Source organism: Amblyomma mixtum, chromosome 9 (assembly GCF_055824585.1).
Source record: "Amblyomma mixtum isolate Tamu chromosome 9, ASM5582458v1, whole genome shotgun sequence".
Classification (NCBI taxonomy): domain Eukaryota; kingdom Metazoa; phylum Arthropoda; class Arachnida; order Ixodida; family Ixodidae; genus Amblyomma; species Amblyomma mixtum.
The window spans coordinates 99,311,304-99,331,968 of record NC_143020.1 but is presented as its reverse complement, the minus strand read 5'-3'; the positions used below and the strand labels follow the sequence as shown (position 1 = coordinate 99,331,968).

General features: G+C 45.9%; 1 protein-coding gene and 2 non-coding genes across 3 annotated transcripts in view; 1 reads left to right on the top strand and 2 right to left on the bottom strand.

The window, feature by feature from the left end:
• Positions 1 to 12,294: 12,294 nt before the first annotated feature.
• TRNAN-GUU (transfer RNA asparagine (anticodon GUU)) lies at positions 12,295 to 12,368 on the bottom strand. Its single transcript has one exon. It is a non-coding gene; the product is annotated as a tRNA-Asn (tRNA).
• Positions 12,369 to 12,672: 304 nt separating this feature from the next.
• On the top strand, positions 12,673 to 12,887 carry LOC149330286 (small nucleolar RNA U3). The gene has a single exon (XR_016285894.1). It is a non-coding gene; the product is annotated as a small nucleolar RNA U3 (small nucleolar RNA).
• Positions 12,888 to 15,741: 2,854 nt separating this feature from the next.
• Stip1 (Stress-induced phosphoprotein 1) overlaps positions 15,742 to 20,665 on the bottom strand; it is a 33,429-nt gene continuing 28,505 nt past the window's right edge. The window contains exon 8 of the mRNA XM_089560896.1: positions 15,742 to 16,115. Within this exon, the coding sequence (XP_089417022.1) occupies positions 16,043 to 16,115 (73 nt within the window). The 3' untranslated portion in view covers positions 15,742 to 16,042. The remainder of the gene's footprint in view (positions 16,116 to 20,665) is intronic.

Here is a 20,665-nt window from a genome sequence, read left to right as displayed (position 1 = left end):
GCGCGTCCATTGAACTCTCAGGGAAAACACTCGCCGATTACAAGCAGTTTCAAAGTTTTCGGCTTTATTTATTTCAGGAAGCATAATACAGGCCAGGTTTATTTGTCAGAATGAGCAGAACTTTGTTTTGCATATTCTAAGCTAAAGCTCGTCGCAAAATAGGCCATAGGTAGCGAGAAATTAACGTTTAAAGAAATTTCACATCCGACCAGATTCACACTTTTTCGCCTTTTGCGTGTAACGAAATTGTCAAGAAAGACTTGGTGGACCCACCTTTGCGCTCTTCAAGCAATCCGGTTTTGTTGGCCGTCTGGTGCCGCTGCGGACTCATGCTTTTTGCTGAACGGCAAGCGCGTCCATTGAACTCTCAGGGAAAACACGCGCCGATTGCAAGCAGTTTCAAAGTTTTCGGCTTTGTTTTTTTCAGGAAGCATAATACCGGCCAGGTTTATTTGTCGGAATGAGCAGAACTTTGTTTTGCATATTCTAAGCTAAGACTCGTCGCAAAAGAGGCCGTAGGCAGCGAGAAATTAACGATTAAAAAAAATTTCACATCCGACCAGATTCACACTTTTCGCCTTTTGCGTGTAACGAAATTGTCAAGAAAGACTTGATGGACCCACCTTTGCGCTCATCAAGCAATCCGGTTTTGTTGGCCGTTTGGTGCCGCTGCGGACGCATGCTTTTTCCTGAACGGCGAGCGCGTCCATTGAACTCTCAGGGAAAACACGCGCCGATTACAAACAGTTTCAAAGTTTTCTGCTTTATTTATTTCAGGAAGCATAATACAGGCCAGGTTTATTTGTCAGAATGAGCAGAACTTTGTTTTGCATATTCTAAGCTAAGGCTCGTCGCAAAAGAGGCCCTAGGCAGCGAGAAATTAACGATTAAAGAAACTTCACATCCGACCAGATTCACACTTTTCGCCTTTTGCGTGTAACGAAACTGTCAAGAAAGACGTGGTGTACCAACCTTTGCGCTCTTCAAGCAATCGGGTTTTGTTGGCCGTTTGGTGCCGCTGCGGACGCGTGCTTTTTGCTGAACGGCGAGCGCGTCCATTGAACTCTCAGGGAAAACACGCGCCGATTACAAGCAGTTTCAAAGTTTTCGGCTTTATTTATTTCAGGAAGCATAATACAGACCAGGTTTATTTGTCAGAATGAGCAGAACTTTGTTTTGCATATTCTAAGCTAAGGATCGTCGCAAAAGAGGCCCTAGGCAGCGAGAGATTAACGATTAAAGAAATTTCACATCCGACCAGATTCACACTTTTCGCCTTCTGCGTGTAACGAAACTGTCAAGAAAGACTTGGTGCACCAACCTTTGCGCTCTTCAAGCAATCGGGTTTTGTTGGCCGTTTGGTGCCGCTGCGGACGCATGCTTTTTGCTGAACGGCGAGCGCGTCCATTCAACTCTCAGGGAAAACACTCGCCGATTACAAGCAGTTTCAAAGTTTTCGGCTTTATTTATTTCAGGAAGCATAATACAGGCCAGGTTTATTTGTCAGAATGAGCAGAACTTTGTTTTGCATATTCTAAGCTAAAGCTCGTCGCAAAAGAGGCCATAGGTAGCGAGAAATTAACGTTTAAAGAAATTTCACATCCGACCAGATTCACACTTTTCGCCTTTTGCGTGTAACGAAATTGTTAAGAAAGACTTGGTGGACCCACCTTTGCGCTCTTCAAGCAATCCGGTTTTGTTGGCCGTTTGGTGCCGCTTCGGACGCACGCTTCTTGCTGAACGGCGAGCGCGTCCATTGAACTCTCAGGGAAAACACGCGCCGATTACAAGCAGTTTCAAAGTTTTCGGCTTTATTTTTTTCAGGAAGCATAATACAGGCCAGGTTTATTTGTCAGACTGAGCAGAACTTTGTTTTGCATATTCTAAGCTAAGGATCGTCGCAAAAGAGGCCCTAGGCAGCGAGAGATTAACGATTAAAGAAATTTCACATCCGACCAGATTCACACTTTTCGCCTTCTGCGTGTAACGAAACTGTCAAGAAAGACTTGGTGCACCAAACTTTGCGCTCTTCAAGCAATCGGGTTTTGTTGGCCGTTTGGTGCCGCTGCGGACGCATGCTTTTTGCTGAACGGCGAGCGCGTCCATTCAACTCTCAGGGAAAACACGCGCCGATTACAAGCAGTTTCAAAGTTTTCCGCTTTATTTATTTCAGGAAGCATAATACAGGCCAGGTTTATTTGTCAGAATGAGCAGAACTTTGTTTTGCATATTCTAAGCTAAGGCTCGTCGCAAAAGAGGCCGTAGGCAGCGAGAAATTAACGATTAAAGAAATTTCACATCCGACCAGATTCACACTTTTCGCCTTTTGCGTGTAACGAAACTGTCAAGAAAGACTTGGTGCACCTACCTTTGCGCTCTTCAAGCAATCGGGTTTTGTTGGCCGTTTGGTGCCGCTGCGGACGCATGCTTTTTGCTGAACGGCGAGCGCGTCCATTGAACTCTCAGGGAAAACACTCGCCGATTACAAGCAGTTTCAAAGTTTTCGGCTTTATTTATTTCAGGAAGCATAATACAGGCCAGGTTTATTTGTCAGAATGAGCAGAACTTTGTTTTGCATATTCTAAGCTAAAGCTCGTCGCAAAATAGGCCATAGGTAGCGAGAAATTAACGTTTAAAGAAATTTCACATCCGACCAGATTCACACTTTTCGCCTTTTGCGTGTAACGAAATTGTCAAGAAAGACTTGCTGGACCCACCTTTGCGCTCTTCAAGCAATCCGGTTTTGTTGGCCGTCTGGTGCCGCTGCGGACTCATGCTTTTTGCTGAACGGCAAGCGCGTCCATTGAACTCTCAGGGAAAACACGCGCCGATTGCAAGCAGTTTCAAAGTTTTCGGCTTTGTTTTTTTCAGGGAGCATAATACCGGCCAGGTTTATTTGTCGGAATGAGCAGAACTTTGTTTTGCATATTCTAAGCTAAGACTCGTCGCAAAAGAGGCCGTAGGCAGCGAGAAATTAACGATTAAAAAAAATTTCACATCCGACCAGATTCACACTTTTCGCCTTTTGCGTGTAACGAAATTGTCAAGAAAGACTTGATGGACCCACCTTTGCGCTCATCAAGCAATCCGGTTTTGTTGGCCGTTTGGTGCCGCTGCGGACGCATGCTTTTTCCTGAACGGCGAGCGCGTCCATTGAACTCTCAGGGAAAACACGCGCCGATTACAAACAGTTTCAAAGTTTTCTGCTTTATTTATTTCAGGAAGCATAATACAGGCCAGGTTTATTTGTCAGAATGAGCAGAACTTTGTTTTGCATATTCTAAGCTAAGGCTCGTCGCAAAAGAGGCCCTAGGCAGCGAGAAATTAACGATTAAAGAAACTTCACATCCGACCAGATTCACACTTTTCGCCTTTTGCGTGTAACGAAACTGTCAAGAAAGACGTGGTGTACCAACCTTTGCGCTCTTCAAGCAATCGGGTTTTGTTGGCCGTTTGGTGCCGCTGCGGACGCGTGCTTTTTGCTGAACGGCGAGCGCGTCCATTGAACTCTCAGGGAAAACACGCGCCGATTACAAGCAGTTTCAAAGTTTTCGGCTTTATTTATTTCAGGAAGCATAATACAGACCAGGTTTATTTGTCAGAATGAGCAGAACTTTGTTTTGCATATTCTAAGCTAAGGATCGTCGCAAAAGAGGCCCTAGGCAGCGAGAGATTAACGATTAAAGAAATTTCACATCCGACCAGATTCACACTTTTCGCCTTCTGCGTGTAAGGAAACTGTCAAGAAAGACTTGGTGCACCAACCTTTGCGCTCTTCAAGCAATCGGGTTTTGTTGGCCGTTTGGTGCCGCTGCGGACGCATGCTTTTTGCTGAACGGCGAGCGCGTCCATTCAACTCTCAGGGAAAACACGCGCCGATTACAAGCAGTTTCAAAGTTTTCCGCTTTATTTATTTCAGGAAGCATAATACAGGCCAGGTTTATTTGTCAGAATGAGCAGAACTTTGTTTTGCATATTCTAAGCTAAGGCTCGTCGCAAAAGAGGCCGTAGGCAGCGAGAAATTAACGATTAAAGAAATGTCACATCCGACCAGATTCACACTTTTCGCCTTTTGCGTGGAACGAAACTGTCAAGAAAGACTTGGTGCACCTACCTTTGCGCTCTTCAAGCAATCGGGTTTTGTTGGCCGTTTGGTGCCGCTGCGGACGCATGCTTTTTGCTGAACGGCGAGCGCGTCCATTGAACTCTCAGGGAAAACACTCGCCGATTGCAAGCAGTTTCAAAGTTTTCGGCTTTATTTATTTCAGGAAGCATAATACAGGCCAGGTTTAATTGTCAGAATGAGCAGAACTTTGTTTTGCATATTCTAAGCTAAAGCTCGTCGCAAAATAGGCCATAGGTAGCGAGAAATTAACGTTTAAAGAAATTTCACATCCGACCAGATTCACACTTTTCGCCTTTTGCGTGTAAAGAAATTGTCAAGAAAGACTTGGTGGACCCACCTTTGCGCTCTTCAAGCAATCCGGTTTTGTTGGCCGTCTGGTGCCGCTGCGGACGCATGCTTTTTGCTGAACGGCGAGCGCGTCCATTGAACTCTCAGGGAAAACACGCGCCGATTGCAAGCAGTTTCAAAGTTTTCCGCTTTATTTATTTCAGGAAGCATAATACAGGCCAGGTTTATTTGTCAGAATGAGCAGAACTTTGTTTTGCATATTCTAAGCTAAGGCTCGTCGCAAAAGAGGCCGTAGGTAGCGAGAAATTAACGTTTAAAGAAATTTCACATCCGACCAGATTCCCACTTTTCGCCTTTTGAGTGTAACGAAATTGTCAAGAAAGACTTGGTGGACCCACCTTTGCGCTCTTCAAGCAATCCGGTTTTGTTGGCCGTTTGGTGCCGCTGCGGACGCATGCTTTTTGCTGAACGGCAAGCGCGTCCATTGAACTCTCAGGGGAAACACGCGCCGATTACAAGCAGTTTCAAAGCTTTCGGCTTTATTTATCTCAGGAAGCATAATACAAGCCAGGTTTATTTGTCAGAATGAGCAGTACCTTGTTTTGCATATTCTAAGCTAAGGCTTGTCGCAAAAGAGGCCGTAGGCAGCGAGAAATTAACGATTAAAGAAATTTCACATCCAACCAAATTCACACTTTTCGCCTTTTGCGTGTAACGAAATTGTCAAGAAAGACTTGGTGCACCAACCTTTGCGCTCTTCAAGCAATCGGGTTTTGTTGGCCGTTTGGTGCCGCTGCGGACGCGCGCTTTTTGCTGAACGGCGAGCGCGTCCATTGAACTCCCAGGGAAAACACGCGCCGATTACAAGCAGTTTCAAAGTTTTCGGCTTCATTTATTTCAGGAAGCATAATACATTCCAGGTTTATTTGTCAGAATGAGCAGAACTTTGTTTTGCATATTCTAAGCTATGGCTCGTCGCAAAAGAGGCCCTAGGCAGCGAGAAATTAACGATTAAAGAAACTTCACATCCGACCAGATTCACACTTTTCGCCTTTTGCGTGTAACGAAACTGCCAAGAAAGACGTGGTGCACCAACCTTTGCGCTCTTCAAGCAATCGGGTTTTGTTGGCCGTTTGGTGCCGCTGCGGACGCGTGCTTTTTGCTGAACGGCGAAAGCGTCCATTGAACTCTCAGGGAAAACACGCGCCGATTACAAGCAGTTTCAAAGTTTTCAGCTTTATTTATTTCAGGAAGCATAATACAGACCAGGTTTATTTGTCAGAATGAGCAGAACTTTGTTTTGCATATTCTAAGCTAAGGCTCGTCGCAAAAGAGGCCGTAGGTAGCGAGAAATTAACGTTTAAAGAAATTTCACATCCGACCAGATTCACACTTTTCGCCTTTTGCGTGTAACGAAATTGTTAAGAAAGACTTGGTGGACCCACCTTTGCGCTCTTCAAGCAATCCGGTTTTGTTGGCCGTTTGGTGCCGCTTCGGACGCACGCTTCTTGCTGAACGGCGAGTGCGTCCATTGAACTCTCAGGGAAAACACGCGCCGATTACAAGCAGTTTCAAAGTTTTCGGCTTTATTTTTTTCAGGAAGCATAATACAGGCCAGGTTTATTTGTCAGACTGAGCAGAACTTTGTTTTGCATATTCTAAGCTAAGGATCGTCGCAAAAGAGGCCCTAGGCAGCGAGAAATTAACGATTAAAGAAATTTCACATCCGACCAGATTCACACTTTTCGCCTTCTGCGTGTAACGAAACTGTCAAGAAAGACTTGGTGCACCAACCTTTGCGCTCTTCAAGCAATCGGGTTTTGTTGGCCGTTTGGTGCCGCTGCGGACGCATGCTTTTTGCTGAACGGCGAGCGCGTCCATTCAACTCTCAGGGAAAACACGCGCCGATTACAAGCAGTTTCAAAGTTTTCCGCTTTATTTATTTCAGGAAGCATAATACAGGCCAGGTTTATTTGTCAGAATGAGCAGAACTTTGTTTTGCATATTCTAAGCTAAGGCTCGTCGCAAAAGAGGCCGTAGGCAGCGAGAAATTAACGATTAAAGAAATTTCACATCCGACCAGATTCACACTTTTCGCCTTTTGCGTGTAACGAAACTGTCAAGGAAGACTTGGTGCACCTACCTTTGCGCTCTTCAAGCAATCGGGTTTTGTTGGCCGTTTGGTGCCGCTGCGGACGCATGCTTTTTGCTGAACGGCGAGCGCGTCCATTGAACTCTCAGGGAAAACACTCGCCGATTACAAGCAGTTTCAAAGTTTTCGGCTTTATTTATTTCAGGAAGCATAATACAGGCCAGGTTTATTTGTCAGAATGAGCAGAACTTTGTTTTGCATATTCTAAGCTAAAGCTCGTCGCAAAAGAGGCCATAGGTAGCGAGAAATTAACGTTTAAAGAAATTTCACATCCGACCAGATTCACACTTTTCGCCTTTTGCGTGTAACGAAATTGTCAAGAAAGACTTGGTGGACCCACCTTTGCGCTCTTCAAGCAATCCGGTTTTGTTGGCCGTTTGGTGCCGCTGCGGATTCATGCTTTTTGCTGAACGGCAAGCGCGTCCATTGAACTCTCAGGGAAAACACGCGCCGATTGCAAGCAGTTTCAAAGTTTTCGGCTTTGTTTTTTTCAGGAAGCATAATACCGGCCAGGTTTTTTTGTCAGACTGAGCAGAACTTTGTTTTGCATATTCTAAGCTAAGGCTCGTCGCAAAAGAGGCCGTAGGCAGCGAGAAATTAACTATTAAGAAATTTCACATCCGACCAGATTCACACTTTTCGCCTTTTGCGTGTAACGAAATTGTCAAGAAAGACTTACTGGACCCACCTTTGCGCTCTTCAAGCAATCCAGTTTTGTTGGCCGTTTGGTGCCGCTGCGGACGCATGCTTTTTGCTGAACGGCGAGCGCGTCCATTGAACTCTCAGGGAAAACACGCGCCGATTACAAGCAGTTTCAAAGTTTTCGGCTTTATTCATTCCGGGAAGCATAATACCGGCCAGGTTTATTTGTCAGAATGAGCAGAACTTTGTTTTGCATATTCTAAGCTAAGGCTCGTCGCAAAAGAGGCCGTAGGCAGCGAGAAATTAACGATTAAACAAATTTCGCATCCGACCAGATGCACTCTTTTCGCCTTTTGCGTGAAACGAAATTGTCAAGAAAGACTTACTGGACCCACCTTTGCGCTCTTCAAGCAATCCAGTTTTGTTGGCCGTTTGGTGCCGCTGCGGACGCATGCTTTTTGCTGAACGGCGAGCGCGTCCATTGAACTCTCAGGGAAAACACGCGCCGATTACAAGCAGTTTCAAAGTTTTCGACTTTATTCATTCCGGGAAGCATAATACCGGCCAGGTTTATTTGTCAGAATGAGCAGAACTTTGTTTTGCATATTCTAAGCTAAGGCTCGTCGCAAAAGAGGCCGTAGGCAGCGAGAAATTAACGATTAAACAAATTTCGCATCCGACCAGATGCACTCTTTTCGCCTTTTGCGTGAAACGAAGTATTCAAGAAAGACTTGGTGGACCCACCTTCGCGCTCTTCAAGCAATCGGGTTTTGTTGGCCGTTTGGTGCCGCTGCGGACGCATGCTTTTTGCTGAACGGCGAGCGCGTCCATTGAACTCTCAGGGAAAACACGCGCCGATTACAAGCAGTTTCAAAGTTTTCGGCTTTATTTATTTCAGGAAGCACAATACAGGCCAGGTTTATTTGTAAGAATGAGCAGAACTTTGTTTTGCATATTCTAAGCTAAGGCTCGTCGCAAAAGAGGCCGTAGGCAGCGAGAAATTAACGATTAAACAAATTTCACATCCGACCAGATTCACACTTTTCGCCTTTTGCGTGTAACGAAATTGTCAAGAAAGACTTACTGGACCCACCTTTGCGCTCTTCAAGCAATCCAGTTTTGTTGGCCGTTTGGTGCCGCTGCGGACGCATGCTTTTTGCTGAACGGCGAGCGCGTCCATTCAACTCTCAGGGAAAACACGCGCCGATTACAAGCAGTTTCAAAGTTTTCGGCTTTATTCATTCCGGGAAGCATAATACCGGCCAGGTTTATTTGTCAGAATGAGCAGAACTTTGTTTTGCATATTCTAAGCTAAGGCTCGTCGCAAAAGAGGCCGTAGGCAGCGAGAAATTAACGATTAAACAAATTTGCATCCGACCAGATGCACTCTTTTCGCCTTTTGCGTGAAACGAAGTATTCAAGAAAGACTTGGTGGACCCACCTTCGCGCTCTTCAAGCAATCGGGTTTTGTTGGCCGTTTGGTGCCGCTGCGGACGCATGCTTTTTGCTGAACGGCGAGCGCGTCCATTGAACTCTCAGGGAAAACACGCGCCGATTACAAGCAGTTTCAAAGTTTTCGGCTTTATTTATTTCAGGAAGCACAATACAGGCCAGGTTTATTTGTCAGAATGAGCAGAACTTTGTTTTGCATATTCTAAGCTAAGGCTCGTCGCAAAAGAGGCCGTAGGCAGCGAGAAATTAACGATTAAACAAAGTTCACATCCGACCAGATTCACACTTTTCGCCTTTTGCGTGTAACGAAATTGTCAAGAAAGACTTGCTGGACCCACCTTTGCGCTCTTCAAGCAATCCGGTTTTGTTTGCCGTTTGGTGCCGCTGCGGACGCACGCTTTTTGCTGAACGGCGAGCGCGTCCATTGAACTCTCAGGGAAAACACGCGCCGATTACAAGCAGTTTCAAAGTTGTCGGCTTTATTTATTTCAAGAAGCATAATACAGGCCAGGTTTATTTGTCAGAATGAGCAGAACTTTGTTTGGCATATTCTAAGCTAAGGCTCGTCTCAAAAGAGGCCGTAGGCAGCGAGAAATTAACGATTAAAGAAATTTCACATCCGACCAGATTCACACTTTTTGCCTTTTGCGTGTAACGGAATTGTCAAGAAAGACTTGGTGGACCCACCTTTGCGCTCTTCAAGCAATCCGGTTTTGTTGGCCGTTTGGTGCCGCTGCGGACGCACGCTTTTTGCTGAACGGCGAGCGCGTTCATTGAACTCTTAGGGAAAACACACGCCGATTACAAGCAGTTTTAAAGTTGTCGGCTTTATTTATTTCAGGAAGCATAATACAGGCCAGGTTTATTTGTCAGAATGAGCAGAACTTTGTTTTGCATATTCTAAGCTAAGGCTCGTCGCAAAAGAGGCCGCGGCAATTGCTATCTAAAATCTTAAGTACCCGAGCTGCAGCCGGCGGAAATGAAAGGGAGAGGATAGTGAGGAGAGTATAGAGGGTATCGACAGCAAGAAAGGACAGGGGAGAGCTTTGTACACTATTTACAAAATACAAAAAGTAATCAAGTTCGCGCCGCTCGCGCGCTAATGCCCAAGCATTGTCCGAAAATAAGTGCGCGCGAGCGGGCACTGCGCACAATCACTTACAAAAAAGATGTAAACTCCTAATACACTTGCAGCAATGGCAGAGTGGGGGACCCTTCGGCTCGAGCTAAGCTGAGTTTAGCTCGAATCCGCAAAGGTTTAAACTCGCCCATGTGCAGAGACATTTAAGCTGCGATCAGAGCATTTCTGTCGTCTTCTCCGCGAAAATGTATTTGCCCGGAAGTGGCTCATACATTGCTCATACACGCTTCCGGCCTTGCGGTTGCTCCTCCTCCTCCTCCGTGTATTGTGGTGAAGCACGCCTTCGCCTCGGTAGGTGCGTCGGCTCGGTCATCGGTGTGAATTGTACCTGTAACCGTAGGCCTCAAACATTTTACATGTTGCTTTTGCCATGACTGTGAGGCAAATTCTCAAAATTTTAAAGATGAACATCAGAAATGCTGGTGGCAGTTTGCCTAATTACGATCCGAACGAGGTGAGCGGTTACGAGATACTTATAGGCACCGATACTAATACGAATACTAATAGATAGTAATGACAGTTTACTAATAGGCACCGTGGGAAACACATATTTGAGAAAACACATATATGCAGATATGCAAATATATCTGCATATGTGCAAACATATGAGGCATATGTGATTTCTGCAGTGTGCCAAAGACCGCTTCATAAACGTCGAAGCTTTCCTTTCTTCTTTCACTCTCTGCTTTATCCTTTACCTTACGGCGCGGTTAGGGTGTCCACCGAGATATGTGAGACAGTTACTGCGTCATTTCCTTTCCTAAAAGCCCTCCGCTGGATTTCAGGGCTGTAAAATTTAGGTCATGGACATCCTATTTGCTCTGTATGCGGTAAAGAGCTATAACACTTATTTCTTGCGCTTTTATTTCTTACGTGGTGTGCTGGGTATAAGCGCTCGATCCAGTATACATCTCTTCAGAGGTCGGTGCAGAAGCGAAGACACCGCGGATGCTGTATAGTGATAGCGTGTTGCTTAAATTACGAGCAGGTCGAGGTGACAGACTGCGGGACGGTTTACTAAGCACGAAGCGAAGGCACAGAGCGAATGCGCATCTCTGCTGGGTCGCGTCGCCTAAAAGAATCCGACCTGTGTCATTTGCGGGAGTCTTTGCAGCTCCTCGGAAGTCGCGAAGGCCGAGCTCCATGTAAGAAAGCTGCATGACTGACATACGGTCGACGTTAACTTTAGCCATGACCCTACAGCAACGTCCGCCGTACCTTTAATGAGAATCGACTGGGAACGTCGGACGTACCTTTAAATTTAAACACTTTTTAATGAATAATGTATAGGAACTAAGACACGAGCACATATTTCAAGATTCCATTTAAAGTTTCAAACAAAGCCAACGCTTCGTTCTCGACACCCGATCAACATACGCCATTTTTAATGATGGCTCGAAGCCGTCATTTGCGAACTGCGTTTGAGAAATTCTTCCGGGTCCCGCAATACGGGCAGACTACGCGCTTCGGCAGCACGCCAGATTGTAAAACATTTTATTCGCCGGGAAGAGCTTGGCAAGAGGTCGCGTTAAGTGGTCGAGAGTACATAGCCCTCGACGACTTTGTCAGCCCACTCCACCGCCAAAACTTGCGTTCTGGGGTGCTAGCACGCCACGTGTGCTAGCACGTGTGCACGTGTGCTAGCACGCCAGGCTAGCACACCGACTCTCCTTTTATCTTTCCCGCGCAAACGGTCGGGCTTGAAAGAGGCGAAAGAGAGAAAGGAATATACAGAAAACACGTGGCGATTCACGTGGCCATGACGTAACGCTTTGGTCCCAAATGTGTCGCCGGTTTGCTCGTTCGAGGGCACGGTGTTCGAGGGAGAGCATGGAGAGTCACAGCGTGAGCGATGTGTCGCCATCTCTTGGTGCTATTCGCAATCACCGCTCGATCGGCGTCAGCTCGCTGGAACCATGCCTGAGGAGGAAAAAAAAATGCTAGCCTGCGTGGCTTGAGTCACTGGCAGAAAAAGTCCCCGTTTATGCAGTTAGGCGTACGGCATTGGCTAGAACGCAATGAAGTCAAAATGCAGCGCACTGCTGTACATATTAGATTGAATGCTCTTCGGGGCCTGTGAGGTAATAAATAAAATAATAAATAAATAAATAAAAATAAAAACTTATTTCACAAAAAAAGAGCTTGGTGATCGGAGGGCCGTGTTCATGACTGTTGGCGTGGCGAACTGGTTGTATATATATGTTTTCTTTTCACAGTTCACATTCTGTTTTTTTTTTTCTCTCTCAACACAAAGTTCATATACAAAGTGTCAGACAGTTTTAGAATTTCATTTCAAGCTTTCCTCTCACTTCTTTCAACTCTCCCCGGTCTGCACGTGGCAGCGATTGTGGCTCAGCTCGAGCCAGTGGGCAGGCCCTTTTCATCCTTCCTTCAGTCGCAACAGAATTGGATTCTACCATACTGCGAGGACTATACGACGTTGTGTTGCAGTTGTGAGCGAGTGCATTATAAATAAAAGCAAAAAAAATTTGCCGCCCCCGGGAGGGCTCGAACCTCCAACCTTTCGGTTAACAGCCGAACGCGCTAGCCGATTGCGCCACGGAGGCGGGGCTGAGGCAGATAGTCTGAAAAAGGAATCTTTATCATGAGCACCTGCAGTTGTGCTATGCTCGTGAAAGTGGTATTGTGATCGTATTGGGCATTCTTTTGACTAATCTTTCAATTAATTTAGCTGCTATTACTTAGCTCACATAACAGTTCATTGCCTAAACACCCCCTAAATGTACTACTGCAAAGAAAGAAGGTTAGGAGAAGTCTTCAACAGTAAATTATTGATTTCTTTCGAATGCTAAATCGGTCTTAAGTGTACGGCCGAAGGAGGTTGCTCGGGATCGCGAGCTGAGGTAGGGCAAGATCATTCTTCATAGGATCATTTCTATAGGATGATCGCCGAGTCGCAAGTCGCGATTTCGGAACACACTCATCCACGATGAGGAGTTGAGGGTCTCCGCCTGAGCGCGAAGCCGGCTACGGGACTCTGGGTTCCGACCCGGGTTCCTGCCATTGATGACCGTTCCCCCAGGCTTAACTGTCTGGTGGGAGGGCGGAGACTCAGTCTGAGTGGTTGAGTGTGTATATGAATCCAAAAATAAGAATGTATGGTGCATATCATATATGGGCTGCTCACCTTTCCTGTTTAGGTCAGAATTGGGCGCATTAAATTTCCAAAGCAAGCACAAGCCCAACTAGGTTATGTGACGCCCTGTTTGCACGAAGCCATTCCGTGCCATAGCCAGGGAATATGCGTGCGAATATTCTAGTGCGCTATAGTGTCAATTAAGTGAGGTTCAACATGGCCTCCGAGGTAGCTCGCTCGTTTCGTGGTGGTTGATCTCGGAGGCCATGCGTTGCGTACAAGTGCCGCTGCTGCGCAGCGATGTTCAAGATAGCTTCGCCGTTTTCGTAAATAAATTTGTGTCGGGAAGCGTTACGGAGGAGCAGCTCCTTCACGCACGTTATGCGGCAGCTAATACCTGTTTTCACAGAAGGAAGAATGAAAACGCAAACCACAATCACCGCCACGTGGTGACAGAGATTTGGGATAGGTGCGAGAGAGCCACTTTAAGCCACGAACCCTCAGGCGGAGCGCACCGCACCAAATTGTGTCGTTCATCAGCGGAACGTGGCTAAATTTCTTGCCCAGCATTCTTCAGATAACGTGTTCATCGCTTAAAGCACGAAGCCTCCAAGTGGGCATCGCGCGTCGAAGAAAGATCGTGTCATTGCCAGCCGTTTGCTGCAGAAAGTTCCTTCCGGATGGTGTCACACGAGACAACGTTTCATGTCGCATAAACGAACTGTTTACGGGGGTAATTAAAAGGTTCATTGTGCTTGCTTGGGCTTGACTGATTTTTGAACTATCATATTATAGTGATCCACTGCATGCATGCTGCCTGGGCAGTTTTGGATTGCTGTGATGTTTTGTTCCTTGCATAATAGGTCACTTTACTGAGTGCCGAGCTTTTGCTTGTAAAGCAAGTACATGAGTACACTGAAGTGTAGAGCCTAGCTTGCCGCAGGAATCGGGGGAAGGGGGGGGGGGGTGTCCACCGAGATATGGGAGACAATTACTGCCTCATTTCCTTCCTTCAAATCGGCACCTTTCTTTCACTCGAACCTTGAACCCTTCTCTTACAGTGCCGTTCTATTCAGGTGTCAACTGAGATGTGAGACAATTACTGGCCCTTTCCTTTCCTCAAAAAACAGTTTCCAACAGTGGCGCTGAATGTGTGTTCCACTTGTGTGTTCTTCTAAAGGCGAAGCTTAAGCGTCCTATTTTTGGTAGTACACTATAGTATGGGTGGGTGGACTATCAAGGGCTGTTTCTATTCAGCCAGCATTTCTACCAGTGACCCAGGCAAAAGAAATGTCTGGCAGCTTAGTATGGTTAAGCAGTTTTTTGCAGGTGGACACCACCCACTACCCTCACATACCTACCTCGAAGCCCAAGTGAGGCGTTCACCAACCAGTTATGTGCATTCCCTTTCCTCAAAATCAATAGTCCAAACCACAAAGGCACAAACTACTCCAATTTGTAGGTGCACACTACTGCTTCAAGGCCTAATGCGGTGTTCCATTTACAGCCAGTTACATATATGCTACTCCAATGCTCCACACAAATTACACAGCACTGAAACCCCAGATGTGCAGCTTTCACAGTAATTATAAAAATGTAGCTCTTTTGCATACATGGAGATCAACCTGACTTATGTTAGTGCAAAGCTTTTAAATGCAACTGTCTTTCAGGATTGCACATGTAGTATGGTGGCGTTTCAAAGTGCTACACTAAGCACCAACAACATACACCCACAGAACGAACAGATTATCTAAATGTGAAGTAGCACTCAGCAGCCTCAAATAAGCACTTTCAGTAGCGAGAACCACCTTGCCTGCAAACCTTCGTGGTATCAGTCGCCAGAAAATTGCGTGGATGGTTTGAAATGCTTGTATACAGTGTGTTCTCTTGCTACAACACACATAAAAGGATCGCATTCTTATATGAGCGTGGCAATGCACCGTTTCTAAACAGTGGGAAAAAATGACGGACCCACACTCCGATGCAGCATGCAGGTGAAAAATTGCCGCAACGTTAGCAACGCAATGGTATACTTTAAATCAGCCACATTCCCACACTTCACAAGCCTGCAGGCCCACTTTTAAACCCACTGAAAACATAGGAAATAAAAATAAATGAAACTAAGAAACGCAGCGGGCTATCATTAGCAGATTGCAGCAAACCCACACAAGTTGCACTAAAACAAGGGCCCACCAGCTTATTCAATGCAAAAAGCTAGCTAGACAAGCGTAGGAAATGATGTAGCAGTCATAATTTACTGAAGTTCTGCATCCCTGTCTAGGGATTGAACAGAATGCACGCAGCCTCCAAATGTACTACCAACATTCATGCATGGTTAAAAACCCCCATATTTTCTAGAACCAATACCTGACTCCACACACATCGGTTTTCCCAGTCTTCCACCAACCAGTCTACAATTGGGTAGTTATTAAACAGTTGCTCTTCTATCACAGAGATGCCTAATCCAGTTCTGCTTAACCCTCTCTTCAAATGTTTGGGCTTTGCTTTTGGTTGGTTGGTTGGTTGGTTTATTGGGTTTAACGTCCCAAAGCGACTAAGGCTATGAGAGACGCCGTAGTGGAGGGCTCCGGAAATTTCGACCACCTGGGGTTCTTTAACGTGCACTGACATCGCACAGTACACGGGCCTCTAGAATTTTTCCTCCAAAGAAATTCAACCGCCGCGGCCGGGATCGAACCCACGTCTTTCGGGTCAGCAGCCGAGCACCATAACCACTGAGCCACCGCGGCGCTTTTAATTTTCACTGTTCCCCCCTCTTGGTAACACGAGACCCGATGGAACACATCCAACAGTGTCACAAGAAATGCAGTCATACAAGTTGATCAAATGTCCACACACGCGTTGCAAAGCAACAGTCTTTTAATGTGTCAAAAAATGACAGAAAAAAGAAGTGAGAGACATGTGCGCTGTAAATTGTACAGAAAAAGGAGGAGAAAAAAATAAACACACACAAGACTTAACTCATGTAAGAAAAAAAAAAGTGGCCTCCGAAACAGAAGTTATGGGGAGATGTCAGAAAGTCCCAACAAGACCGAGTGGCATTTTTTTTTCTTAACGTCCTATCTTGCGGCAAAATGGAGGCAGTGTTGTTCCTTGGTTCACACAACTGCTCCGATGACCCCGTCAGCGAATGGCAATGAGTCCAGACTCCAAGAGTTTCTGGATCTTGGCTGCAATGTCGGGGTTCTTCAAATGCCTGCATTTTCAGAAAGAAATAAAGAAAAAAAGAGAAGCAGAGTCAATGGAAAGCAGCACACCACATTTCCACAAGGCATAGTTAGAAAGCCTAAAGCACTACAGTGAAAGCTCGTTAATTCGACCCCCGTTAATTCGGAAAATCGGATAAGGTTTATGGTTTTATGTGGTTTAACATCCCAAAGGGACTGAGGCTATGAGAGACGCCGTAGTGGAGGGCTCCGGAAATTTCGACCACCTGGGGTTCTTTAATGTGCACTGACATCACACAGTACACGGGCCTCTAGAATTTCTCCCCCAAAGAAATTCTAGCCGCCGCGGCCGGGATCGAACCCGCGTCTTTCGGGTCAGCAGCCGAGCACCATAACCGCTGAGCCACCGCGGCGGCGGAAAATCGGATAGCTCGACGTGCACGTGATGTCCCTACAATTACACATAGGAGTCTATGGGGCGAAACTCGTTAATTCGAACAAATTTGGCCATGCGTCGGTTAATTCGACTTCACTCCGCAGCCAGCCAGGCCGGTGCGCCGAGAGCAAGAAGAAAAAAATACTGCCACGAGCGGCGCTACTGTACGGCTGATAGGCGAGCAAAAAGAAAAAAATACTGCCACGAGCGGCGCTACTGTACGGCTGATAGGCCATCCATATAGTCATTGTCATCAGCAGCGTGAGAGAGGGCGAGGGAAGCGAGGTTAGCGGCGGCCGAAGCGGCTGGCGTCTCTCTGTTGTGTCGCAGCAGTCGTGTTGGTGGCGTCCGCTGAACCCTGTCGACAGCAAGTCTCGTTTTGGCGTGTGTCATCGTTTCCACGTGTTCTTGCTGCTACGATCGCGGTTATTTACCCGTAAGGCGGCGTCTTTTTTTTGGTAATTGCGTGCTTTGCCAGCGTGTTTACTGCGCTGCTTTCGAGTGGGTAGCGCGCAGTGCCTGCGCGCCTCACCTTTGTGACCTGTCAGCTGACCGAGGATGAAATAATTTAAGTGACAGGCGCTGCCAACGACGATTCGTCGGAGGGTGATGATTGTGAGCAGTTGCCCCAATTGCCGAAGTGCATGGTGAAAGAAGCCGCAGAAGCCTTGTCCAACTTCTGTGAACAAATCCCTGACGATCCGTGTGCCGCGGAGCACCTGGCAGCTGTTAAGAGCTATTGCAGTCGCTCAAATTCGCTCGAGAAAGCAGACGATGATAAAGAGTTCTTTGCCAAATAAAGGCAAGTCCTGTTGCGGCGAACATTGTTTTTTTGTTCATTCGTTATTTCGACATTCGGATAATTCGACAATTTTTCGCGGTCCCGTCAGTGTCGAATTAACGAGCTTTTACTTACATAAACACGGCTTTTACTGAAGACAGGAACACAAGTCTTTCTTCTGGATATGAATTGTGAGGTCTTAAAGGTGCACTGAAGAGGAATCTGAACTCGTCTTTTTGCCGCGGGAACTCAATCTACACGTTCCGAGCATTCTTAGAAACTTCCGATTTATTGCCCTGTGTGGCCGATTTCCGCAATTAAATCAAATTAACGCCCGGCTCCTGCCCTTTTTTTTTAATTCTGCCTCGTACGGTGGGCGGAGTCAACCAACGCGAGGAGTGCCTTTCACCCAGTCCCGTGGCGGCTTGCCGCTCTGCCATCGGCGGAGTAATACGTAGCAGTCCATAGAAGCAAATAGTCGGCGCATATTTTTATTTCTGCGGGCTTATTTTGCGGTTATATTATCTGCAAATGAAACTATTTATTCGCGGAAACCTAAAAAACAAAATGAAGCGAAAGCAAAGCCGCCACGGAGCTAGCTGAAAGGCACTCCCCGCGTTGGTCGACTTCGCCCACCATACGAGGCAGAATTTTAAAAAAAAGGCGGGAGCCGGGCGTTAATTCGATTTAATTAGGAAAATCGGCCACACAGGGCAATAAGTCGCAGTTTCTAAGAATGCTAGGAACGTGTATATATCGAGTTCCCGCGGCAAAAAGACGAGTTCAGATTCCTCTTCAGTGCACCTTTAACAGCCTGAAGCGACCCACTAGGAGGGATGCTGTAGTGAATGGCTTTGGATTAATTTAGAGCACCCGGGCTACTTATACGTGCTCCGAACATCTGACTGCGCCTCCATCAAAATATGACTGCCGTGGCCGGGATCAAACCACGATGGTGGGTCCCTCTGGATATGAATTTGCACAAGAACTTCAAGAAGCTTTGTGGTTCCTTGCTCAAAACTCTGTAAACAAGAGATATACACAGCCTGTACTAGTCAAAGCACAATATCACTCCTTCTTTCCGGTGGACTTTTAGCATGAATGCTGAGAGGATGAAAATGCATGCAGAAACTGCATCGCGCCCGCACTAAGGCTGCGATCTTTAGATCATGGGACCGAGGGCACTCCGAAATGTAATGCTAATGCTATATAATTCATTGATACAATCTCATTTCAGCTATTGCTATTTAACCTGTGGTGCAACAACAGCAGGCAATCTTCAGAAACTACACTTGTTACAGAAAAAATTTTTAAGAATTGTTGAAAACGTTTTGCATACCTACAATACGGCCAGGACTATCGTCAGAGCAAGTGTATGAAAAACGAGGTGTTGAATACATCTTTTCTATCCAAATTAGCTGGTTTAGAAAGACGAGATGCAATGCACAGCACAAGAAATGTAGCGCCATGGAATGTAAAAACATTAGAATCAAACATTAGAAAATAAACTACCGCGACTTCTTAACAAACTCGCACAAAACGATATTGATCTCCAAAATACCACACGCCACAAACTGTTCGAGTATTAAGGCGAAAGCCTTTAATGCCTCATATTGTCGTTAGCAGACGCGTCGGCAGATTCGTCCGCCTTTCGGCGTCACTGCTTAAAGGGATACTGAACCAAACTTTTGGAGCTGCTCTTTTGCATGTAAACAAGAGCTTGACTGCTAAAATTGATAAATATGACAAGCATTTTAGCGAAAAAGGTGGATAACACGCTGTTTTTCGCGATTTATTGCCGTATCGTTGCACCTGGCGGCCGCCTGTGGAAGCTGCGACTAGACGTCATTACACCCGCGCGCCCACCGTTCCCGCAGAAGCACGATTGCCATCGCTACTCACGGCTTTTCCATGTCTGTCGTCTGCTCACGGCGCACACAGCTATGTCAAAATGTTAATTGATGCTATTTACATACCATAACCGTATGCACGGTTACGTCCGCTAAATGCAGCTACTTTTTCCGGACCTTACGCCATTTCTGACATTCTCACTTTTAAAACAGAAGCGCGACGATGTTCAGACTAGTGGCGCCATCTGGTGGTTAGGAGGAGAAGCATTGTTGTCAACAAACCGACACCCCGCTTAGCCTAAAGGGGGCAGAATCGTCACTCTAAATAAAAAATAAAGCAAATTTATTACTCGTAAGTTTTCTTATGGGCGACAGGAGACGAAGCGAAAGACCGGTGGCCCATTTATGGCCAGTGAACGCGCAGAAGAAGCCAGTAACAACGACGCAACCAGTCCGAAGCGAGGTTTCATGCATCGAAAGGCGCCGCCATATTTGTCGCCGCGGGAGGGTGCCATGACGTCACGCTCTTCACTTCGCGCTGACCGGGAGGGCTTGGCGCGCGCTCATGAAACATCAAAAATAAAACCATCCGCTGAAAAATATGCGCAGTGACGACTAGATTTCGGTGTAATCACATTCCAAGAATCTATTTTCAGCGTTTTTGTTCAATTTTCAGATTTTGCTTCAGTATCCCTTTAAAAGGCTCAAGGTTCCAGCATGAATAAAGGCGCATCTAGTGAATGCATGGGCTTCATAAATAAAATAAAACGAGTAAAGTCAAGAAAAGGAAAATAAAAATAAGAAAATCAACAAAAATAAAAAGAAAATAAGAGGTGGAAATAAAAATAAGAAACAATAAAATTAAGAAAAGGAGCAAAAAATAAACAAAATATGAAAAATAAAAAAAAGTAAATAAAAACAAACAGTGGCCAGGAAACGCTTTCGCCTTGCAGCACTTTGGAGAGCCAAAGTGGCCCCTGAATTTTTTTTTTTACACTACACCTAACCTTTTTTTTTTCTGTGATTTGTTCACCTAATTCTTTCTTTCACCAGCATTGTAAGTTTTCTTTCCAGGCAGCACAATGTTGTTGATTTTATGCGGACCACTGTAACCTGATAAGAGCTTTGCTATATGTATTTTTTTTCCTTTGTTACCTGTATATTCTTTTTTTTTTTGCGTGTGTGTGAAAGTCCCACACCACTGCATTGCCTATCAAAGTGGGGGCCCGTGGCCTTGTCAAGCTGTCAAACGGCAGCTTTCACTACGGGTCCCCGCCACCATCTGTACCATGGTGGCAAAATAAAAATCTGAATTTGAATTACTGATCTTCGATGAAAACTCCACACATTCTCGCTTGCAACATGACAATACCCAACGCAGCTGCATGTGTTCACTCAAGTCCAACACACACAATGCAACCACACACGTTCACACAATTTCCAAAAAAATAAAAATGCCTTGGCACCAAGCATCATAACGTTGGTAGTACACTGCGACAGCATATGCTCAGG